The 25,543-nt window shown below is 50.6% G+C and overlaps 1 protein-coding gene across 3 annotated transcripts in view; it reads right to left on the bottom strand.

Annotated features, from left to right (window-relative positions):
* The window catches only part of HUS1 (HUS1 checkpoint clamp component), a 78,733-nt gene that overhangs the window by 48,119 nt on the left and 5,071 nt on the right, over positions 1 to 25,543 (bottom strand). For all 3 annotated transcript variants that reach the window (XM_075316556.1, XM_075316554.1, XM_075316555.1), the window contains exon 2: positions 18,225 to 18,352. In XM_075316556.1, coding sequence (XP_075172671.1) covers positions 18,225 to 18,352 — 128 coding nt within the window. The remainder of the gene's footprint in view (positions 1 to 18,224; positions 18,353 to 25,543) is intronic.

Below are 25,543 nucleotides of genomic sequence, written 5' to 3'. Positions count from 1 at the left end.
TTAAAAGTGACCATCAGATATGAAACCATCAGATACAGGAGGCATGTATGCCCTGGCCTGTGTTTAAAATAGGAGGCCGCTGGAGTGTATAGGCAAGTCATTCTCTCTCCGGACACTCTTCTTTCTCTCACTCTTCACTTCTGGCTCATATATCTCCAGGGCTGGATTATAGGCGGGGCAGGCGGGGCTCCAGCCCCGGGACCCCCACCACAACAGCTTCTGAGGGGGCCCCCCACCACCATCTGTGTGGCCGACATTTTATTAACGCCGCAGTGGTTCAGTACCACACTGTACCCTTAAAGAGTTTCAATCCCGGCCGTCACTGTGCTGCAGACACGCCCACTGAACGCTATGTGGGCTGCGTCTGCAAGGATGACGTCACCGCGCGCCTGCTACTGCTTCTTCCTTCCGAAGAGGAGCTTGTGGGAGGACCACTCCGAAGGCCACAGTGGATCACGGTGAGTATGATGTCATCCATCATGGTGCCGGCCAGGAGGCTGCAGTGAGGAGGGAGCAGGACGGGATTCCATAGTGTCAGCGGCCACTCTGCCGGGGATCAGTGTGAGTTATTGCAGGAGTGTGAACTGCTCCAGATCAGGTCGGGCTGTCAGTGCCGGGTCATCGGCTCCAGCCTCATCCCTCCCCTGCAATAACTCATACTGAGCTCCAGCAGAGAGTACAGACATCACTACACAGATTCTGCACTGATCACATCTGAGCCTGCAGGACAGCACAGACTACACTATATGGCCCATATTTCATATAGAATATGTGAGGTCCTGTAGGTCCAGGTGTGCTCAGTGCAGGACATTGTATATCTGTGTTATGGTATACCACATCCAGTGTACAGAGTAGTGTGATATACTGTGTACACACATCAGATGGTATATAATAATGTGTATACTGTATAACATCCGGTGTCTGTATCACAGTAAACCCGGTCAAATGCCAGGGCCACTCGCGGTGGCAGGAGTGGCGTACCGCTAGTCAGGGGGGACCGATGCCAGCGCCGTCACCGCCCCCCACCCCTACGAGGATCGCTCTTTATATTGTATTGGCATCGCAGCTGCTGATACAATTGAGAGCAATGATGAGATGGAGCGGCATGTTATCTCTCATCATTCTCCCTGCTGTGTCTGTTGGCACTCTGACAGCTCAGCAGCGGAGCACGGTGACATCACTGCGCGCCTGCTGATAGGTCAGAGCGAGGAACAGTAATGGACGCGCTGAGGAGACCGGAGCACCGGGCGAACGAGGAGAAGTGAGTATGCATGTAATCACTGTGGCCAGACAATATTGCAGCTGTATACTACATGAGGGTGCCTAATGCTATCTGGCTCTGCACTGTGCTATATAGGGGCTGTGTATTACGTGAGGATGCCTAATGCTATCTGGTCTCCACTGTGCTATATAGGGGCTATGTATTACGTGAGGATACCTAATGCTATCTAGGTCTGCATTGTGCAATATGCGGGCTGTATACCACATGAGGATGCCTAATGCTATCTGGGTCTGCACTGTGCTATATAGGGGCTGTGTACTACATGATGGTGCCTAATGCTATATGGGTCTGCATTGTGCTTTATGGGGCCTGTATACAACATGAAAGTGCCTAAGCTATATGGGTCTGCATTATGCTATATGGGGGCTGCTTAATGTTATATGGGGGTTGCATAGTGCCATCTGGGGGCTGCATAATACTATATGGAGGACTATGGGAGTTTCAGAACACTAAGAGCAATATAGGGGCTGCATACTACTATACCCCCAGAGTTGTATGTCCCCTCCACCCCGGTGCTGTATATCCCCCTTAGCTGTATGTCCGCCCCCACCCCAGAGCTGCATGTCATCCCCCCACCTCAGAGCTGTTTGTCCCCACACCTCAGAGCCACTTCCCCCCTCTAGAGCTGTATGCCCCCCATTGCTGTATACCCCTTTACTCAGTAATATGTATGCCCCCCAGTAATGTCTATGTCCCCAGCCTCACTTGTGATGAATATACAGCAGTGTTAGTGTGCTCTGTGTGTGGCCATATTTGTTAGTGACTGACACCAATCAGCGCAGCACAGCCACATGTCCTGGAGGAGCTGGATGGAGACAAGCGGGGGATGTGAATGAGGCTGTTGCCGGCTTCCCAATATTAATATATATATATATATATATATATATATATATATATATATATAAAAATCTCCCTGTGTGTGCATGTATGATGTGTATCTATGTATGTCAGTGTATATGACTGTGTCTAGATTTATGTCTATTTATATGTGTTTTTGTTAATTTCTCTTTAAATATATATGTGTATGTATGCCTGTATATGTATGTATCTGTGCATGTTTATGTGTGGATGGGGCCCACTGAGACTTTTTCGCCCAGGGCCCTACGTGTACCAGTCATGTATTCTCCTGTACACTGTACAGGGGCGTACCTTTGGGGGGCATACGGGGTATTTGCCCCTACACAGCAATCAGGGGAGCACCATGGGAAAATGTGAGGCAGCAGTATGGTGGGAGAAAATTGTAAGTGGATAGTATTGCGAAAGAAAAGTGTGAGGGGCATAGTATAGAGACTGGGTAGTTAGGGGGGATAAGCAGTATAGAGAAGGGGCAGCATAGTGGCCAGTGTGAGGTCACAGTATGGAGGGCACAGGATGCTGAGCTGGGGGAATGTGAGATGCAGGTAAAAGGTAGTGACTGGATAGTGAAGGAGGTAGGCAGTATAGAGAAGGGGCAGCATGGCGGCCAGGGTGAGGGCACAGTATGGAGGGCACAGTATGCTAAGGAGGGGAAATGTGAGATGGAGGTACATGTAGTGACTGGATAGTGAAGGAGGTAGGCATTATAGAGAAGGGTCAGCATGGTGGCCAGTGTGAGGGCACAGTATGGTGGTCACAGTATGCTGAGGAGGGGGAATGTGAAATGGAGGTACAGTATAGTGACTGGATAGTGAAGGAGATAGGGAGTATAGAGAAGGGGCAGTATGGTGGCCAGTGTTAGGGCACAGTATGCTGAGGAGGGGGAATGTGAGACAGAGGTACAGTATAGTGACTGGATAATGAAGGAGGTAGGCAGTATAGAGAAGGAGCAGTATCTTGGCCAGTGTGAAGGCACAGTATGGAGGACACAGTAGGCTGAGGAGGGGGAATGTGAGATGGAGGTGCAGTATAGTGACTAGATAGTGAAGCAGGTAGGCAGTATAGAGAAGGGGCAGCATGGTGGCCAGTGTGAGGACACAGTATTCTGAGGAGGGGAATGTGAGACTGAGGTGCAGTATAGTGACTGGCTAGTGAAGGAGACAGGCAGTGTAGAGAAGGGGCAGCATGGTGGCTAGTGTGAGGGTACAGTATGGAGGGCACAGAATGCTGAGGAGGGGGATTGTGAGACTGAGGTGCAGTATAGAGAAGGGGCAGCATGGTGGTCAGTGTGACGGCACAATATGATGAGGAGGGGGAATGTGAGACTGAGGTGCAGTATAGAGAAGGGGCAGCATGGTGGCACAGTATGCTGAGGAGGGGGAAAGTGAGACTGAGGTGCAGTATAGTGATTTTGATACTGAGGGTGAGGGCACTATAGAGAGGGGGTAGCATGGGGAACAGTGTGAGGGTACAGCTCAGGAGGGGAAGTGTGAGGAGGGGGCACAGTATAGACATTTGGAAGTATAATATAGTGGGGACACAATGTAGAGGACAGTGTGAAGAGGGGCACAGAACTGAAAGAAGAGGCCATGTAGCATAAGAGGGACATTGTGTGGGTCATTTTGTGCAGGGAGCACAGTGAGGGACAATTATGTATTCAGGCGCACAGCGTAGGTCATATATTTATATTTAGGCGCATTATAATCATTCAGCTATTTATTTTTAAGGGCATAATGTCGAGATGTGCTGCAGAAGACCCGGGAAGTCTGCATAGATGAGCTGTGGAAGTGAAAAGTCATCATGACGTCTGGACAAGATGGAGAAGAAAGAATAAGAGGACTCCGATCAGAGAAGATGTCACCTACAAGGTACCTGGATGTAAATGTATGTTTGTGATACTCAATGCTTCTCATCAGTACTGTGGTTCCTGTATGGTCCAAAGTCTGATAAAGTAGGATTTTTGTGTACTCACCGTAAAATCTCTTTCTCTGAGTCTTCATTGGGGGACACAGGACCATGGGTTATGCTGCTGTCACTAGGAGGCTGACACTAAGTAAACATAAAAAAGTTAGCTCCTCCCTAGCAGTATACACCCCGAGCCGGAGGCGGGCTCAGATCAGTTGGTGCACAAGCAGTAGGAGGAGTACCAGAATCACCATACATAAACACAAGTTGTAACTAAAACAATGCAGCCGTGCAAACAAGAGGTCTATGAACATAAGACCACTGAAAAATAGCAGGCAAATGCAATTGAACAACCAAAAAACCAAGCAGGGTGGGTGCTGTGTCCCCCAATGAAGACTCAGAGAAAGAGATTTTACGGTGAGTACACAAAAATCCTACTTTCTCTATCGTTTCATTGGGGGACACAGGACCATGGGACGTCCAAAAGCAGTCCCTGGGTGGGAATACCGAAAAACCCGCAGCGGAAGAAAAACAACAACCTCCCTTGGCGGGCTGCACTATTAATTGAATGCTGCCACCCTATTACAGGTGTGCAACTGCTGCCTGCAAGACCTTTCTCCCAAAAATAGCATCTGCCGATGCTTGGGTGTGAACCTGGTAAAACCTAGTAAAGGTGTGCAGGCTAGACCAGGTGGCGGCTTTGCAGACCTGGTCGGCCGACGCCTGATGCCTAATCGCCCAAGAGGCTCCCACTGCACGGGTAGAGTGCGCCTTTACCCCCCGCGGCGGAGACTTGTCCCGAATCCGATAGGCCTCTGATATGGCGGAACGGATCCATCTGGCAATTGTGGCCTTGGATGCCGATTCACCCCTCTTGGGACCAGAAGGGAGAACAAACAGACCATCTGACTTACGGAACGGCGCGGTTCTGGAGACATAAATTCTAAGTGCACGCACTAGATCCAGGGTGTGCAAGGACCTCTCCAAGCTGTGAGAGGGGCCAGGACAGAAGGACGGAAGAACGATTTCTTCGTTAAGATGGAACGGGGAGACCACCTTTGGGAGAAAAGCGGGATCTGGCCGGAGAACCGCTTTGTCCTGGTGAAAAATCAAAAAGGGGGAACGACAAGAGAGAGCTGCCAGCTCTGACGTCCTGCGAATAGAAGTGATGGCAACAAGAAACACCACCTTCCAAGACAGGTGAGAAAGGGAAGATTCTCGCAAGGGCTCGAATGGGGAGCCCTGAAGTGACCCTAGGACTAGATTAAGGTCCCACGGTTCTAGAGGCCGACGGTACGGCGGTGCCAGGTGGGCCACTCCCTGGATGAAGGTCTTAACCTGTGAACGAGCGGCCAGTGGCTTCTGAAACAGGATTGATAACGCCGATATCTGGCCTTTTAGTGTTGCGAGCGAGAGACCCGCATCTAGGCCTGACTGCAAGAATGCCAATAGGGAAGGAAGGGAGAATGCGAGAGGAGAAGAAATATTCTGCTCTTCACACCACCTGAAGAAAATCTTCCACGTGCGGTGGTAAATCTTTGATGAAGATGGCTTCCTGGCCCTAATCATTGTCTGAATCACTCTTGAGGAAAAACCAGCCTTAGCTAGAACCCAGGATTCAATGGCCAGGCCGTCAAATTTAGGACCTGTGAGTTCTGATGGAAGAGAGGTCCCTGCTGCAGGAGATCTGGACGGTCTGGAAGGCGCCACGGAGCGTCTGCGAGGAGCTGAGTTAGTTCCGCGAACCATGCTCGCCTGGGCCAGTCCGGAGCCACTAGGATGACCGGTATCCCTTCCGCCTTGATCTTCTTGAGGACCCTCGGAATTAGAGGGAGCGGAGGGAAGATGTACGGGAGACTGAAGTGGCTCCATGACAGGGTGAGGGCGTCGACTCCTAAAGCCAAGCGGTCGCGGCACCGCGCTACAAAGTGCGGAACCTGATGGTTGAACTGGGAGGCCATTAGGTCCACGTCCGGAACTCCCCATCTGTCGCAGATCTGGTTGAAGACTTCCCGGTTGAGGGACCATTCTCCGGAGGCGAGGCCCTCCGTGCTGAGGAAGTCCGCCGCCCAATTGTCCACGCCTGGAATGTGAACCGCTGAGATCAGGGAGTGATGACACTCGGCCCAGTGCAAAATCTTCTTGACCTCTCGCATCGCCCCGACACTTCTTGTGCCGCCTTGGTGGTTGATGTACGCCACCGCCGTCGCATTGTCCGACTGGATCCTGACCGGGCAACCCTGTACTAGGTGCCGAAACTGCTGCAAGGCTAGCCGGATGGCTCTTATCTCCAAAATGTTGATCTGGAGGCAACTCTCTCTCGGTGACCATCGGCCCTGCACTGTGTGATGTCGAAACACTGCTCCCCAGCCCTGGAGACTGGCGTCGGTGGTCACTATCTTCCAGTGGAGCGGGAGGAAAGACCTTCCTGAAGCAAGGTTGCATTGATTGAGCCACCAACGGAGGGAGTGGCGGGTCTCCGGCGAAAGATGAAACCTGCGGTCCAGAGAAAAGGGAGATCTGTCCCACTTCTTCAGCAAGGCCAGCTGGAGGGGCCGGAGATGGAACTGTGCAAAGGGTACCGCTTCCATCGCCGCCACCATACGACCGAGGACTCGCATGCCGAACCTGATGGAAACTTGGCGCTGACGCCGGAGAGCGCGGAGGCCTCGTTGTAGGGAGGACATCTTCTCCTGTGTGAGGTAAACTCGCCCTTGGATGGTATCGAATACCATGCCTAAAAAGGTGATCCGACGGGCCGGGGTCAGAGAGGACTTCTTCCGATTTATCAGCCACCCTAACCGTGAAAGGGTGTCGATCGTGACCTGAACCCCAAGACGACAGTCCTCGAAGGAAGAGCCCTTTATCAACATATCGTCCAAGTACGGGATGACCATGACACCCCTGGCATGCAGGACGGACATGGCAGCAGCCATGATCTTCGTAAAGACCCTGGGTGCGGATGCGAGGCCGAAGGGAAGAACCGTGAACTGGAAGTGATCTTCCGCTATCGCAAAACGGAGGAACTGTTGGTGAGAGGTGGCTATCGGGACGTGAAGATAGGCGTCTTGAATGTCCAGCGATGCCAGGAATTCGCCTACCTCCATGGACGCGATGACGGACCGGAGTGACTCCATTCGAAACGGCCGAGGCCTCACCGACCTGTTCAGAAGCTTTAGGTCGAGGACGGGACGGACCGAGCCGTCCTTTTTGGGGACCACAAAAAGGTTGGAATAAAACCCCTTGAAACGCTCTGCGGGAGGGACTGGTACCACGACTCCGGTTCGGAGGAGGGAGTCTATGGATTGAAAGAACGCGCGCGCCCGCGCGGTAGACTCGGGAGGGCGAGATAGGAAAAAACGTCTCGGTGGCTTTGCTTCGAATTCTATTTTGTAGCCTGATGTGATGATCTCTCTGACCCAGGCATCGGCGGTCAGGGGGATCCACACATGCTGAAAACGAGACAGACGCCCTCCCACAAGTCTGGCGCTGTTGCGCGCCGACCGCGAGTCACTTGGAGGAACGTCGGCGGTAACCGGAAGAGGATCTCGTGGACTGGCGGGGGCGTGAACGCCAGGCGGGATTGGTCTTGAATGACGGGGTCTTCCTGTCTCTCGGAGGAGAGCGACTTTTCCGCGGCTGGGGATTGGAGCTGAAGCTGCGAAAGGGCCGGAAACGAGCTGTGGGGCGCCAATTCTGGAAGCGCTTGGGGCGCAATTGGGGGAGAGATGTACTCTTTCCTCCCGTTGCATCGGAGATCAGCTGGTCCAGCCTATCTCCGAAGAGACGCTCCCCTAGGAAGGGCAGAGAAGTTAGTGACTTCTTAGAGGCCGCATCCGCGTTCCAGGACCGGAGCCAAAGGGCTCGACGGATGGCCACATTGTTGCTGGCGGCCTGGGTCGCGCAACTTGCAGACGCCAGGGCTGCATTGAGCAAGTACTCACCCGCTAGGGAAATCTGCGAGGCGATGGGAACCAGGTTCGGATTGGCAGGAATGGCGCGGAGACCGCAGCGTAGCGTGTCCGCCCAGGACATCAGGGCCTTCGCAACCCAAACCGAGGCGAAGGCCGGAGAGAGGGATGTGCCCGCTGCCTCGAAGGCGGAACGGGCCAACCTGTCAATAGTACGGTCCGTAGGGTCTTTGAGAGACGTACCGTTAGTGAGTGGAAGGACTGTGTGAGAAGACAGGCGGGAGATTGGGGGGTCGACCACGGGGGACCCTGCCCAATCCTTTCGAAGACCCTCAGGAAAGGGGTAATGCAAATCGATTGACTTACCGCTGGTAAATACCCTGTCCGGCTGTTGCCTGTGGCTGCGCAGTAACTCAGCGAATTCTGGATGTCCGCTGAATGTGTTCTGGGCCCGCTTCACCCGCTTAAAGGAGACCTGGGTGCTCTGGGAGGAGACTGGGTCCACCTGTACCTTCAAGGTCTGGTTTACTGCTTCTATCAGGCTATTTACCATGCGCCGAATATCAGCCGCCTGCTCTGAGTCCTGCAGGGGTGCCGCATCAGAATCATCCTCGGAGCAGTCAGAAGCCTCCCTGGAGGACTGACGGTCTGGACCTGGGGATGAAGGTGAAACCTGGGAAGAGTCTGAGGACGAGACCTGGCGGGTCCGTTTCTGAGCAGCAGAGGAGGACCCTGCAACGGGGCTCACCTGCTCCGGAGGCAATTGCGCCGGGTCTGCGGGAATCTGGGCGAGCGACGGCAGCAGGCGTAGAGCTTGCGCGATGGTCCGAGAAGCCTCAGAGAGGGAATCTACGGACTGGGACAGGGACGCTAGCCAGTCGGGGGGGGGGCGGGACGCAGGGCCCTGCAGCATATGGCGCTGTGGCGTCTGCGGTATCAGAAACGTCGGCCGCGGAGTCCTGCGGAGGCTGCGCGTCTGTAGAACAGACGGAGCATAGTGGGGCGTCCTGACCCTGGGAAAATTTGGAGCTGCAGGAGGAGCATGCAAAAAATAGTGCAAAGGGGGCCTGCTTGGATTGGGTGGGCTTAGCCTTAGGCATGGTGCAAACAGGTACTCTCCCTGGTGGCTGCTAGGAAGGAGACAGGCGAGGGTTAACTCGTCCCTAAACTCAGAGAATGCTACCTAGTGAGGGCTACTCCTTAGGAGCAGAGCTTACCCAGGTCCTGCGTGCTGCCCACCAGTCCAGAAGTGGAGTCCAGGAATGAGCTGGCCAGAAAGTCAGAACGCCGGCGCGCTGCAGACTCAGGGGACCAGAGGCATGCTAAAATGGCGAGGGGACGCTGGAAAAGGCTGGGGGAGGAGCAGGATTCCGGCGCGAAAAGTCTGGAGGATTCATAGCCCCCACCATTATCCAGGAGGCAGAGCAGTGGGAGGATACAGAGGGAGACGACCGGCGGCCAATAGCGCTGCAGCGGGGGCGTGGCTAGGACGCAGGAGCGACTAGGCCGAGACCGGGGACTAAATTTATGGAGAGGGCCGGGGGAAAGAGCAGGGAAGTCGGTCCTACCAGCAAACGGCGGCGCCGGCCCAGCGATGGATGCGGTGCAGGCAGGGCTCCCTGGCCCTGCCTGAGTACAATGCTGCTCGTCCAGGAAGGCTCCGGGGGAGAGCGTGCTGAGGGAGGGTAGTGGACATCATGATGGGGGTAGACAGCCCCCTTCCAGGAGAAGGCAGCGTGACAGGGCCCCATCTATCACACACGCTGCGGAGGTTCCATCCCTGCTGTATTCCCCTGTACGCCCTTTGGGGTGATACCGCAGGGCGAATCAGGGGTGCCCACAAAACCTGCCCACACGCGCACCCCCGGGAGTGGTACCACGGGGACGGGCGGGGGAGAGGGCCCCGAAGTCTCAAGCCCCTGCGACCCTGGGGAGCGGTACCCACGGGGCTGCGGAGGATGAGTGAAGCGAATACCTGCAGAGAAAAAGACGACAGGTATGAGAGTGATGAGCAGCGCCGAAATAAAAGAAAAAAGCGCAAAAACATACATGGCTGAGGGGGGCCGAGACGGCCCACATCAGCCTCCTACGACACTAAGCTAAAACTGATCTGAGCCCGCCTCCGGCTCGGGGTGTATACTGCTAGGGAGGAGCTAACTTTTTTATGTTTACTTAGTGTCAGCCTCCTAGTGACAGCAGCATAACCCATGGTCCTGTGTCCCCCAATGAAACGATAGAGAAATACCGATAACAACTCCCAGCATTTTCTTACAATTGTTAAGGACATACTGGGACTTGTTAATTCATGTGATACAAATGTATATGGGGATATGACATTACAATATATTGTTGTAGTAAACTTGGTGCTGTAGTCATGTATTGGTGGTTCTGGTGATATATTCCTTTACTGATGAGGGTGCTAGTGATGTATTACTGTACTGCTGGTGGTTCTGGTGATGTATTTCTATACCTTTTACTGGTTCTGATCCTGTACACATTTATCAAGCCATAATTTGTAAAATTACATGACCACAAGGGTTTCTATATCATTATTTATGTTAATAGCATTAAAGGGGTTGTCCAGGTTTGTGATGAAAGTCTCTGTGACTACAGACTTCTGAATCCTCAGTGTGCACACTGTCAGGACTCTCAGATGCCAGAAGTGAGAGCTTGAAGGCACTAACCACAAGTATAATCACAATTCACTTATATTGAGTGAGGCTGAACACGTCTAATTTGAATGTGGCCGGAAGTAGGCAAATCGCATACTTGCGGTCCTCTGACTACTTGCTCATGGCATGGGAAAATCATGACAGCATGCAGTCCGCAACCTGTGAGAATTCAGAAGTCTGCAGTCATATAGAATAACTACAAATTTTCATTGTAGACCTAGGCAACCCTTTTAATAATAAAATTAAGCCCTGTAGCATGCCCAATCCTAACAACCTGTAATATACTCAATGTAAGGATTCAACTCTGCTTGCCAATTCAAGAAGTGGTCACATGACCACTTGCAGGTAATTTTCATACTTCCAGCCACAAATAGCTTCTCTTCCTGCTTCTCTTTATGGGCTGTAGTATTTCACTAAACATTGAGAGAATTAGGAAGAGCAGCTCATCGGCACATGGCAGGTGTGAAAATGGCGTATGAGCGGTCACATGACGACTACTCAAACCGCATAAGCTGTGTATAGGAGGGGGCGCCAAACTGAACGATCCACCTCTGATACTGTATATGGTATACTGTGTACAGACATCAGCTGTTATGTACTACTCTGGAGATAATACAATAGACAGCACATTGTTATTTTTAGCAACCATTGCTGCCAGTGAAAACTTTCCCTTTCTACATTTTTACTATTCTTTGGCTGTCTTAACATTGGGATCAATAAAAAAATATGAGTAACTCTACTCTGTGTATAAGTGATGGCTGTGAGTGATCCTGGACTGTATCTGTATTGTAGTACTGTAAATATGAATGTGGAAGAACAGGATAAGATCCATGCTCATTGGATTTATATCTAAATGCTACAGTTCGCGCTCTAATGTTATGGCTAAAAATGTTAACGTTATTGGACCCCACCAGATTTTCTACCCAGGGGCCCCCACCAACCTTAATTTGGCCCTGTATATCTCTCTCTCCCTCTTTCTTTCTCTCTATATGTATCTCTCTCTCTTGATGCCTATTCTCTCTACAGATCTGCAGTGTCCCATCATCAGGAATAGCTCCTGGTGCCAGACCTGGACACTAAGTATCATTAACGCTTGCTTTGCTTCCCTCCAGATTGCATTGCAGTATTAACCCCTTTATCTCCATGTAGGGACAGTTAGTGATAGGAATTTTGGATGGACACTCATGTATGTGAGACGTGGGTGGGAATTCATAGAATATTGTGGGTTTTGTATTTGGATATTGTGCTTTTTGTTGCTGTACTGAATAGCAATATATTATATATATACTAGAAGGTGGCCCGATTCAACGCATCGGGTATTCTAGAATTTACGTATTGTGTAGTTAATGTATTTTTGTTAAATATATATATCTATATATATAATTGCCTTATTCTGTCAGACAGACAGTCTGTCTGTCTGTCTGTCTGTCTTGCTCCAAAATTGTGTCCTTACGGTGACACAAAGCTGATTGGCCGCTGGGCTCGCCATGGCCCCGCCCCCCCGCACGGATTGGCCGCTTGCCCAGGCTGCGCCCCCACACGGATTGGCCGGCAGCTCGCCCAGGCTCCGCCCCCCCCCACAGATTGGCCTCTCGCCCCGGCACTCTGCAGGCATTGGCAACTCGGCCACGCCCCGCCCCCCTCACGCAATGCACGCTAGCTCTGGCCCCGCCCCCCCACGCATTCCCTGAACCGACACGGTCACGGAGCCACGACTACCAGGTGAGTACTGTACCCCTGGGAGCCCACATCAGAATACGCCGCCAAACCAGCCGACACATACCCTCGCATTGCTGGGGCTGGCCGGCGTATGCTGGTGTGGGCTCCCGTGCGAGCGGGGGACGAGATACGCTGGTAACCATGGTAGCATAGTTACCAGCGCATCAAGGTCCTGCAGCGGCGGAACATACACACATGCACACACATAACAGCACACACACACACATACACACACACACACATGAGATCACACTCACTCTCTCACACACCTCACACACACATCACATCGCATCCACATACTCACAACATCCTGGGATATCGCTTGCTTCTCGGCGGCGATACTGTGCTGTGAGCTTCCAGGACCTGCCGGAGGATCACATGGCCAGACGCATGTGGTATCTCCGGATGTTGTGAGTGTGAGCGCGTATGTGCAATATCGTCAATGTGTGTGTGCGTGAGTGTATGCGATCGGGTGTGTGTGAGTGTATGCGATCGGGTGTATGTGTGTGTGTGAGTGTATGCGATCGGATCTGTGAGTGTCGGCAGAGGAGCATTGCGTGCTGGAGGAGGCTGGGAGGAGAGAGGCTGATCCTGGGGAAGGCTGGGATGGGGAGGCTGAGAGAAGAGAGGATGATGCTGGGGGAGGCTGAGGCTGGGGTAGGCTGGGAGGAGAGGGGCTGATGCTGGGGACCGAAAAGGCTGATGCTGGGAGGAGAGAGGCTGATGCTGGGGGAGGCTGAGGCTGGGGTAGGCTGGGAGGAGAGAGGCTGATGCTGGGAGGAGAGAGGCTGATGCTGGGAGGAGAGAGGCTGATGTTGGGGGAGGCCGAGGCTGGGGTAGGCTGGGAGGAGAGAGGCTGATGCTGGGGGAGGCTGAGGCTGGGGTAGGCTGGGAGGAGAGAGGCTGATGCTGGGTACAGAAAAGGCTGATGCTGGGAGGAGAGAGGCTGATGCTGGGAGGAGAGAGGCTGATGCTGGGAGGAGAGAGGCTGATGCTGGGAGGAGAGAGGCTGATGCTGGGGGAGGCTGAGGCTGGGGTAGGCTGGGAGGAGAGAGGCTGATGCTGGGAGGAGAGAGGCTGATGCTAGGGACAGAAAAGGTTGATGCTGGGAGGAGAGAGGCTGATGCTGGGGACAGAAAAGGCTGATGCTGGGAGGAGAGAGGCTGATGCTGGGATGAGAGAGGCTGATGCTGCGGGTAGAGAGGCTGATGCTGGGAGGAGAGAGGCTGATGCTGCGGGCAGAGAGGCTGATGCTGGGAGGAGAGAGGCTGATGCTGCGGGCAGAGAGGCTGATGCTGCGGGTAGAGAGGCTGATGCTGGTGCAGCATGGGGGATGGAGCACGATGGGGGGTGCGCAGCATGGGGGATGGAGCACGTTTGGGAGTGCGCAGCATGGCGGATGGAGCACGTTTGGGAGTGCGCAGCATGGCGGATGGAGCACGTTTGGGAGTGCGCAGCATGGCGGCTGGAGCACGTTTGGGAGTGCGCAGCATGGCGGATGGACCACGTTTGGGAGTGCGCAGCATGGCGAATGGAGCACGTTTGGGAGTGCGCAGCATGGCGGATGGAGCACGTTTGGGAGTGCGCAGCATGGGGGATGCAGCACGATGGGGAGTGCGGAGTATGGCGGATGGAGCACGTTTGGGAGTGCGCAGCATGGCGGATGGACCACGTTTGGGAGTGCGCAGCATGGCGGATGGAGCAAATTTGGGAGTGCGCAGCATGGCGGATGGAGCACGTTTGGGAGTGCGCAGCATGGGAGATGGAGCACGATGGGGGGTGCGCAGCATAGGGGATGGAGCACGATGGGGAGTGCGCTGCATGGGGGATGGAGCACGATGGGGAGTGCGGAGTATGGCGGATGGAGCACGTTTGGGAGTGCGCAGCATGGCGGATGGAGCACATTTGGGAGTGCGCAGCATGGTGGATGGAGCACGTTTGGGAGTGCGCAGCATGGCGGATGGAGCACGTTTGGGAGTGCGCAGCATGGGAGATGGAGCACGATGGGGGGTGCGCAGCATAGGGGATGGAGCACCAACACACACACGCGCGCGCACTGCACAACACACCACACACACACACACTGGGAACCACAAACAACTGCCCTACACAGACACCCACACACACAGACAACGCTGCACACACACAACACCCAACACACAAACACCGCGGCACACACAAATATACGCACATACCGCACAGCACATACCGCACAACACACACATTGCACAAAACATACCTCCCCCCAAAACACACCACACACACACAAACCGCGCAACACACACACACACACAACGCTACAGACACACAGCGCTCCACAAACAACGCAACAGACGCAACACACATACAACACCGCTCTCACCCCCCGTCACACCCAGACAACACCCAGAACATGTACAGCGCCCTAGACAAACACTTGGTAACTACACACAACAACATCTATATATATATATATATATATATATATATATAAAACAAAAATCATACATGAACTACACAATACGTAAATTCTAGAATACCCGATGCGTAGAATCGGGTCACCTTCTAGTATATATATATATATATGTATATATATATATATATATATATATATATATATATATAGATGTTGTTGTGTGTAGTTACTAAGTGTTTGTGTAGGGCGCTGTACATGTTCTGGGTGTTGTCTGGGTGTGGCGGGGGGTGAGAGCGGTGTTGTTTGTGTGTTGCGTTGTGTGTGTTGCGTTGTTTGTGGAGCGCTGTGTGTCTGTAGCGTTGTGTGTGTGTGTTGCGCGGTTTGTGTGGGTGTGGAGTGCGTGTGTGTGTTTTGGGGGAGGTATGTTTTGTGCAATGTGTGTGTTGTGCGGTATGTGCGTATATTTGTGTGTGCGGCGTTGTCTGTGTGTGTGGGTGTCTGTGTAGGGCGGTGTTTGTGGTTCCCAGTGTGTGTGTGGTGTGTTGTGCAGTGCGTGTGTGGCGGTGTGTGTGTGTGTGTTTTGGGGGGAGGTGTGCACCCCCCATCGTGCTCCATCCCCCATGCTGCGCACCCCCCATCGTGCTCCTTCCCCCATGCTGCGCACCCACCATTGTGCTCCATCCCCCATGCTGCGCACCCCCATCGTGCTCCATTCCCCATGCTGCGCACCACCCATTGTGCTCCATCCCCCATGCTGCGCACTCCCCATTGTGCTCCATCCCCCATGCTGCGCACTCCCCATTGTGCTCCATCCCCCATGCTGCGCACTCCCCATCGTGCTCCATTCCCCACGCTGCGCATTCCCCATCGTGCTCCATCCCCCATGCTGCGCACTCCCAAACGTGCTCCATCCCCCATGCTGCGCACTCCCAAACGTGCTCCATCCCCCATGCTGCGCACTCCCCATCGTGCTCCATCCCCCATGCTGCGCACTCCCAAACGTGCTCCATCCCCCATGCTGCGCACTGCCCATCATGCTCTATCCCCCATGCTGTGCACCCCCCATCGTGCTCCACAGTCACACATCAGACAGTATACACGCACACATCTGATCGCATACACTCACACCCCACTTCTGCCTGTGCCCTCCGGTGGGCGGTCCCAGCAGCTGTGCTGCACGCAGTGCTCCTCTGCCGACAAGCACACACCCGATCGCATACACGCACACACCCGATCGCATACACACACACCCAATCGCATACACGCACACACCCGATCGCATACACGCACACACACATTGACGATATTGCACATACGCGCTCACACTCACAACATCCGGAGATACCACATGGTTCTGGCTATGTGATCCTCCGGCAGGTCCTGGAAGGTCACTGCACGCACAGTATCACCGCCGAGAAGCAAGCGATATCACGGGATGTTGTGAGTGTGTGGATGCGATCTGATGTGTGTGTGAGGTGTGTGTGAGAGTGAGTGTGATCTGATGTGTGTGTGTGTGTCTGTTCTTATGTGTGTGTGTGTGTGTGTGTGTTCCGCCGCTTCAGGACCTTGATGCGCTCACCTGGGAGCCGGTGTACGTTGGTAACCATGCTACAAAATATTACTCGATGTGTACCATGGTTACCAGCGTACCCCGCCCCCCGCTCGCACGGGAGCCCACACCAGCGTACGCCGGCAACCCCAGGGGGCGGGGCCAGAGCGAGCGTGCAATGCGTGAGGGGGGTGGGGCGTGGCCGAGTTGCCAATGCGTGCAGGGGGCCTGGGCGAGAGGCCAATCCGTGTGGGGGGCGGAGCCTGGGCGAGCGGCCAATCCGTGCGGGGGGCGGAGCCGAGGCAAGCGGCCAATCCGTGCAGGGGGCGGAGCCAAGGCGAGTGGCCAATGAGACGCTTGTCGCGGTAAGGACAGAATTTTGGAGCAAGACAGACAGACAGAATAAGGCAATTATATATAGATATATATATATATATATATATATATATATATATATATATATATATACTGTAGACTTTTGAGTGTGTTTAATAAATATCGTTTATTAGTACACAGCTTTGTCAGTTAGTCACCGAGGGTATATATAATATCTATAATAGATAGGAATAGATAGCATTAACTGCGTTTTTATGTTAAATCATATATTAATTATTCTTAGTCAAATCTGTTAATGATAATTAATATCAGGTGTTAACTCATATTGCATTAGTTGGTGTTGGTGTCAAAAAGCAATGCCATGACCCCAACGCGCTTTTCGGCGCAGTGCTTTCTTCTAGGGGTGTGGTGTTGCTCCCAGACATACGTAATATGATTGAATGTGAGATTCATCTATGCACTTTAAAATTTTCTGCATCTATAATATGCACAGATTCGCTTTACTATAGGTCTGTACCTGATGATTCAACTATAATATCAACATTGTGGTTTTGCTACCTTTATCGTCAGTCTTAAGGCGGCGTTACACGCAACAATTTATCGTGCGATCGCATAACCGATCGCACCCGCCCCCGTCGTTTGTGCATCACGGGCAATTCATTGCCCGTGTCGCACAAAGTCGTTAAACCCCCGTCACACGTACTTACCTCCCTAACGACGTCGCTGTGGGCAGCGAACATCCTCTTCCTGAAAGGGGAGGGACATTCGGCGTCACAGTGACGTCACACAGCGGCCACCCAATAGAAGCGGAGGGATGGAGATGAGCGGGACGTAACATCTCGCCCACCTCCTTCCTTCCTCATTGCCGGCGGGACGCAGGTAAGTTATTGTTTGTCGTTCCCGAGGTGTCACACGTAGCGATGTGTGCTGCCACAGGAACGACGAACAACCGGCGCGCAGAAGGAGGAACGACATTATGGAAATGAACGACGTGTCAACGAGCAACGATAAGGTGAGTATTTTTGCTCATTAACAGTCGTTCGGAGATGTCACACGGTATGACATCTCTAACGATGCCGGCATGTGCGTCACGAATTCCGTGACCCTGACGACATATCGCACGATATATCGTACCGTGTAACGCCGCCTTTACTCTATGCACTTAGCACTTTATTTCTGATGACACTGTTTACCACCCCATCTTTATTTAGTTTCCTTGCATATTTGTTATTCCTTTTCTGCTATCGTAGTAAATTTTTGCAAATAGCAACAATTCAGCATCTTTTCAGTAGTGATATTTTACCTGTATCTTGTGAGCAGTGCCACGTTGTGATATCTTTGTGATATCTATCTTTATTCTTTGTAATTTTAATAACTTAATACAATTTAATAATTATTTTGGTCTCCAGTGACCATTTTTTCATGTTGGTACTATTAAAGCAAAAGACGGGACATTTTTACCTGATGATAAAGGTGGACACATTCTAAAGTTCAGAACTAGATATTACTTATTTATTAGAGAAAATGTGCACAGAAACCCTTTCAAAATCTTTATATTGGTGCATGTACTATGTGAAGATAACAGTATTTGGGACATTACCTGGCAGAGCTCACACCACATGCTGACACCTCCATTTGCCACTTTGTCGGTAAGAATAAAGTAAAGATTGTTGGCTGCAAGTCGTAAGGTGCATGATTTAGTCAACTTTGTTATTGTGTTTACAACTCCTGAAAAACAAAGCATTTTGTTTTTACAGCAAAAAGCATAAAACAATTTGCAGAAATTACAATATAGATATGTGTAACGCTGACATGGATACTTCTCTTTGCTTAATGGATTTTGTATGTGCAGTAAATCTTAATAAATACCATAATCACACTAGCCCAGTTACAAGTGAGATTTAGCCAAAATTCAAGTCAGCTTGTCTTGCTTACTAACAAAATGGGACTAGATTTTCATGAGCCTAGAAAGAGAAAAAATGATGGGGCTCGTTTGGGTGCCGGTTAGGCTTTCACATTTCCGTTGTTCTGCATCAGTCACAATCCGTCGCCTTGAGGAATTACGGTATCCTGCAAAATATTTTGCAGGAATCCGTTTTTTTCCCCATAAACATCTATTAGCGATGGATTGTGACTGACAGAAAAAATAATTACATTTTTACCATTAAAATGTTGCTTTAGCCCCAGATTTTATATTTGCAAAAGGGAATGAGTAGAACTCTGTTACATAAATTCTTCTGAACATTGTAGTACCCCATATGTGGCTATATAGTACTGTTTGGCCACAAGGCAGGATTTAGGATGGAAGGAGGCAGTTTGACTTTTGGAGCACAGCTTTGCCAACGATAGTTTGTGGACTCCATTTGCTAAGCCCCCAAATGCTAGAATAGCAGAATCCCCCTGAAGTGACACTATTTTAGAAATGACACCCCTCTGGGAATTCGTCTATGCCTATTTTGACTGCATGGGCGTTTTCCAGAAATAAGCAGGAACGGAAATTCCAGAATGAAAATTGCAAATATTGTAGTGCCCATACATTGTAGTGTCCATAGTGCATGCTCAGTATCATAATATTAGGGGACCCTATGCTGATTTTTTTATTTTACTGTACGATATAGACCTACCTACCGGCGTTTGTGATTGAAAGCATCAGACACACTGTCACTCTGTGTGGGGGTGCGTCTGACTGCAACCAATCACAGACACCGGTGGGTGGGGAAAGCAGTGCATATGCAATGAAGGTAGTGAGTGGACCTGGAAGTAAATGACCGGCCGCAGGAGTATACAGCCACACCAGTGACTCGGTAATTATAATTATGAAGCGCTTGCTCCTACCTCTTTGCACTGGATTCTGGTCCCCATAGACTTGATATGGAAACCGGCATCCAGCCAAATGCCAGGGATCAATCCTCTGCCGACCCTAAGTTTTCATAGTTTTTTGAGTGTGTTTGTTTTACATGCATGTAATGCTTTTAATACTGCAGTTTGTGAATGTTTGGTATGTCATGATTTAAAGGGGTATTCCTATCGCCAAGAACCTATCCTAATATACAGTAGGTGTAATAATAATATTAGCAAATACCTCCAATTAGAAATGGACTATATTTCTTCTAATTCACAGTTGCTTACCTCATTGCTGGCCCTTAGGTATCCATGTAATTGGAGGTATTTGCTAATATTATTATTACACCAACTACATATTGGGATAGGAACTTGGATATGGGAATACCCCTTTAAAGGGAAGGAGTCGGCCAAAAAAAAAAAAAATTAAATAACTGAAAAAGTGTAAAAGCATTAATGTTTTAATTTTTTGTTTAAATATTATTTGCTTTTAATTGAGCAAAATATAAAAAAAATTTAAAGTTATATATTTTCCACTCTTAAACACTAGGTGGAACAGCTGCTGAAATCCTACTGTAGAACTAGCTCACATTACAACTGCAATATAAGTGGGCAGAATCTGCTGTCATGTGTGTGATGTCACAGCCCCCCTCCCAATCTGGGTGTTTCCAAAAGGATAAGGGAAGATGAAATGTAGGATCACAGTCCAGAGCCATTTTGTTGGTGACCACAAATGTCTAAAGTGTCACCAAGGACAGCTGCATAGTGCTCCCCACATAGCGCTCTGCATGGCCCGTACCAGCAATGCTCTGCATGCACGCCGGCAGCGGCAAGGAGAGCAGGGGGGAAGGTAGCGGCGGCGCGGGAAAGGGGAGAGTGTGGGGTGTCATTGGAGACGGTAGCAGCGGCGGCGGGGGGAGGGGCGCTGGTACTCACCCAGGTCGAACGGGTGACAGGCGGAAAGTGCAGCATACGCTGTGAGCTGCAGAAACATGGCGCTGATCTCCTCCCTCTGCTGTGATTGGAACAGCCCAGGGGGCGCGTCCAGGTCACAGCAGGGAGATCACCTGTAACAAGTCTAGGGTCGCAACCTGACTATCAAAGTGAATGCCCTGCCATAAAGGAGGTGAGTAACTGTCGTTACACACAGTAAATCCATGATGGCAGCCCCCTGTGCTTAAGTAAAACTAGAATGTAATAAAAACTAAATAAACAGCGAGTTTAATTTTGTATTAAAAATACTTGATTTCATAATCACTATTATTAATACAAAAATAAAAACCGCGACACCCTACCTTTAAAAATAAGGTGTCACGGTTTTTAATTTTTGTATTAAAAATAGTGATTATGAAATCAAGTATTTTTAATACAAAATTAAAATCACCGCTTATGTAGTTTTTATTTAATTCTAATTTTACTGGAGGCACTGGGGGCCATGCTAGATTTGCTGTGTGTGTAACGACAGTAACTCACTCCTTTATGGCAGCCCCTGTGCATAGAGAACAGTGGTCAGGATCCGACCCCATTCAGTAACGTTACAGTAGGCATGTGCTGTGACCTAGATGCGCCCCCTGGGCTGTCCAGATCACAGCAGAGGAAGGAGATCGGCGCCATCATTGTGGAGCTCACAGCTATGCTGTTTGCTCCACTTTACCCGTCAACCGCCGGGATGTGTGATTACGGGCCGCCTACCCTCCCCTCCCCCCGCCATTACTGTCTCCAATGACACCCCCTCCCTCCGCTCTACCCAACCCCCGCTACTGCTGCCGCCGCCGCCCCTCCCCCCGCCGTTACCGTCTTCAATGACACTCCCTCCGCTCTACCCAAACCCCACTACTGCTGCCGCTGCCCCTCACCCCGCCGTTACCGTCTCCAATGACACTCCCTCCCTCCGCTCTACTCAGCCCCACTCTGCCCGCCGCCGCTGCTGTGTGTGTGCCTCTGCATGTGAGTACGGCCGCTGCTACTGTCTCCAAAAACACCCCCCACTAACCCCCCCCTTCCTCCTGCCACCTGTCGGCCTGTGCATGAACAGGTGATACTCTATGCAGGGCTATGTATCTAAAACTCTCCTGTGTGATACTGTCTGCTGAGCCATGTATCTAATCCTCTCCTGTGTGATACTGTCTGCTGAGCCATGTATCTAATCCTCTCCTGTGTGATACGGTCTGCTGAGCTGTGTATCTAATCCTCTCCTGTGTGATACTGTCTGCTGAGCCGTGTATCTAATCCTATATTGTGTGATAATGTCTGCTGAGCTTTGTATCTAATCCTGTTCTGTGTGACACTGTCTCTGAGCTGTGTATCTAATCTTATATTGTGTGATACTGTCTGCTGAGCTGTGTATCTAATCCTGTCCTGCGTGATACTCCTGCTGTCCTTGGTGACACTTTAGACATTTGTGGTCACCAACAAAATGGCTCCGCACTGTGTCCCTACATTTCATCTTCCCTTATACTTTGGAAACACCCAGACTGGGAGGGGGTCTGTGACATCACACACAGGAGAGCAGATTCTACCCACTTTACTGCAGCTGTAATCCAGGCTATTTCTACAGTGCGATTTCTGTAGGATTTCAGCAGCTGCTCCCCCTAGTGTTTAACAGTGGAAAATATCAAAGTTTAAATTTTTTTTTATATTTTGCTCAATTAAAAACAAATAATAATATTTAAACAAAACACTAACACATTAATACAGCTGTTTTGCTATTGATAAAAAAAAAGCTATAGCACTGACAAAGGCGATTAAAAACAAATATTGTCTATACATGTTTTTAGTGTGTAAAAGCAACATAAAATCATAAATGTGGTATCATAGTAGTCGTACTGACCCTAAGGGCTCATGTGCACCCTGCTTTTTTGGTGCACACCTTGTCTTTTTCTGCTGCAGTTTTGTGCTGGGGGCGGGGGGCAGGGTTACCGCCGACACTCTCCATACAGAGCAGTGACTACTGAACCCCAAACCCTGCCGGGAGGATTAAAGCTCAGTGCTCCCAGCAGCGGGCTGTGCAGGCGGCGGGCTGGTTCAGAATGCTATTAACCTGCAGAATAACTCCATATCTACAGGTTAATAGTGTAAGGCTGCTTTCACACTACGTTTTTTTAACATGCGTCATGAACGTTTTTTTGCTGTAAAAGTGGATCCTGTTTTTACAAAGAAAAACGCATGCAAATGCATGTGTTATTTTGCAGGATCCTGTCACTTGAAGTTTATGGGCGGGCATTGGAGTCATGTGATTGGGAGTGAGGGGAACTGAACGTGATAGACTGGGAGCCGGCATCTGACAGCTGCTGATGCTGGTAACCAAGATAAACATCGGGTAACTAAGCGAAGTGCTTTGCTTGGATACCCAATATTTACCTTGGTTACGAGCGTCCGCAGATGCTAGGAGCTGGGCTGCCTGCTCCCTGCACACGTAACCAAGGTAAACATTGGGTAACTAAGCGAAGCGCTTTGCTTGGTTACCTGATATTTACCTTGGTTACGAGCGTCCACCGCTCTCAGGCGGGGGAGAGAGGGGGAGATAGAGAGAGGGAGGGGGAGAGAGGGAGGGGGAGAGAGAGACTGATCACGCCAGGCTGGTTTCTGGGCATAATCAAGCAAGAGAATGAGAGTTTTTAAAGTGCAAAAAGTGACAGATTTTATTAAAGACATAAAGTGGACATCTTAAAAGCACTTAAAATACAATAAATCTGGACCGGACATTAGCAACAACATATCCAACATATCCATCCAACATATCCATCCAACATATCCATCCAACATATCCATCAGTGTTAATGGGCTATCACGTGCAAATCAGTCTCAATCAAGTGATCGCATTATACTTGGATAGGAGCCCAGGACACCAAGGATTTAGACATAGTACATACAAAATGAAGTATTAGTGCACAGCACCCGTATGAAGAAAGTAATATCCATGGCCGGTCACAGCAGGAAACCCCAGGAAAACGCCCTACGTACGTTTCGATATATTTCTTTGTGGTAGACAAAATCTTCATCAGGGGAAGGATTCCTAAGTGCGTCCCCAGTGTACCAGGTTTAAGTACAAATGTGCCGTGCTCCAGGCCTATCGGGAGTACCGGAAATGGCGCCCGCGATGACGCGCCGGCCAAGTCCCGAAATACATCGGCCGTCACGTCATAGTCGTGCATGCGTGGGAGCGTGGACGCGTCAGCATGGCTCCCGCTCATGCGCGAGACGTACTGACAGCGGCAGTCGCGCGGGGACAAGTACCGGAGTCAGCGCGCTCGCACTGAGACCGCCGGGCGGCACTGGAGAGTAAGTGGTACATACATAAATGTATATTACAGTATCCATGTCACATCATATTACAAAAATATCACATATATATAACGGAGGAAACAGCATTCTTTCCCATATTGTATCGATACATCCTTGTGTCTTTATTCCTCCTTATGTCACTCATCAGAACGTCACATAGATGTGCATTATTTGTTAGCCTGTAAGTACAAAACCTGGTATTAGACTGGGGGCATGCAGGTATTCTAAAATGAATAAAAGCATAAAAGATGTAGTTGAAAGGAGTGAAATGGCACCATAAAAATCAAAAGAGACCCAGGGACATTTGGAGCTATTAATCTAACCATCACCAACGTCTAAAATGCATCATAGTGCAAATCATTATAGGAGAATTTTTCCATAGAGAAGGTTTTAACTCCGCGGTACCAAGTGCGCTACCAAAAGGGGGAATATCACAAAAATGGGGAATAGCTGACGGATTCATTGAGACCTCGGGGGACCAGAGTGTCCAAGGTTACAATCCATTTTGTCTCGCACTGCGCCAGGCGCTTTTTGAGGTCACCACCCCTGATCCCACCCTCTATGGCATCAATGCCCCTGATTTTTAATTTCAAGGGGTCACAGGAGTGGTGAGATCTAAAGTGCCTGGGCAGTGTTTTAAGCAATGTAGGGTCAGTCTCTGACCTGGCAGCAGCAATGTCCCTTACGTGCTCCCTGACCCTCACGCGGAACTCACGTGAAGTGAGGCCCACGTAGGTCAGGGGGCACGGACATGTGGCAAAATACACCACATGTGTGGTACTATATGTGATGTATCGTCTAATTAGAAAATCTCTTTGTCCGTCAGATGAATGAAAATTCGTACTACGGACGACATTGCTGCATGCCAGGCAGTGACCGCAGGGATAACAACCATGTAAGGGGCCCCGAGAGCCGAACGGATTGGTCCTTGGAGGGATGTAATGGCTTTGAACCAAAATATCTTTAAGATTTCTGGCCCTCCTCGAGGTCATCAATGGATTAGAAGTTAATACTTCTGCCAATACTGGGTCCGTCAACAATACCAGTCAATGTTTAGTCATAATCCGCCACATTGTTTCCCACTCCTGATTGTAGGTTCCAATGAACCTCACCGCACCTTCTTGTTTATCCTGTTTTTTAGGGGCACTTGTCAGCAGTTGTAACCGTGGGATCTTTTTGGCTCGATTGTAACCTGCCTTAATGCTCCTACCACTGTACCCCCTGTCTCGGAAACGGTCCCTAAGATCTGCTGACTGTGCCTCAAAGCTTATATTGGATGAGCATATCCGTCTCATCCTCAGATATTGTCCAGCTGGGATGGCACGAATTGTTGAAGGATTATGGGCGGATGAGGCATGCAGCAGTGCATTTACAGACGTCTCTTTACGGAAGACGTCTGTTTGGACCGATCCCGTCATTCACAGTGATCAGTATGTCAAGGAAATCGATCCTGCATCTACTGCTCTTATGGGTAAGTTTAATATTCAAATTGTTGGTATTTAAGTGCCTCATAAACTGGTCGAGCTGCTCAGGGGGACCCTGCCACACAAAGAACACGTCATCTATATAGCGCAGCCAACAATGCACATGGGCGCAAAGCTCTGAACCCCCGTCACCAAACACCAGCCTCTCCCAGTATCCCAGGAAGAGGCCGGCGTACGAAGGCGCACAAGCCGCGCCCATGGCAGTGCCACGCTGCTGCAGGTAGAAAATATCTTTGAAAACGAAGAAATTGTGTGACAGGGTAAAGCGGAGCAGCTCAACAACCAGTCCGCCCAACTCGCCATCGCAACC

Source organism: Anomaloglossus baeobatrachus, chromosome 6 (assembly GCF_048569485.1).
Source record: "Anomaloglossus baeobatrachus isolate aAnoBae1 chromosome 6, aAnoBae1.hap1, whole genome shotgun sequence".
Lineage (NCBI taxonomy): Eukaryota > Metazoa > Chordata > Amphibia > Anura > Aromobatidae > Anomaloglossus > Anomaloglossus baeobatrachus.
Note: the sequence above shows the minus strand (reverse complement) of the source record. Positions and strands in the feature narration are given on the sequence as shown.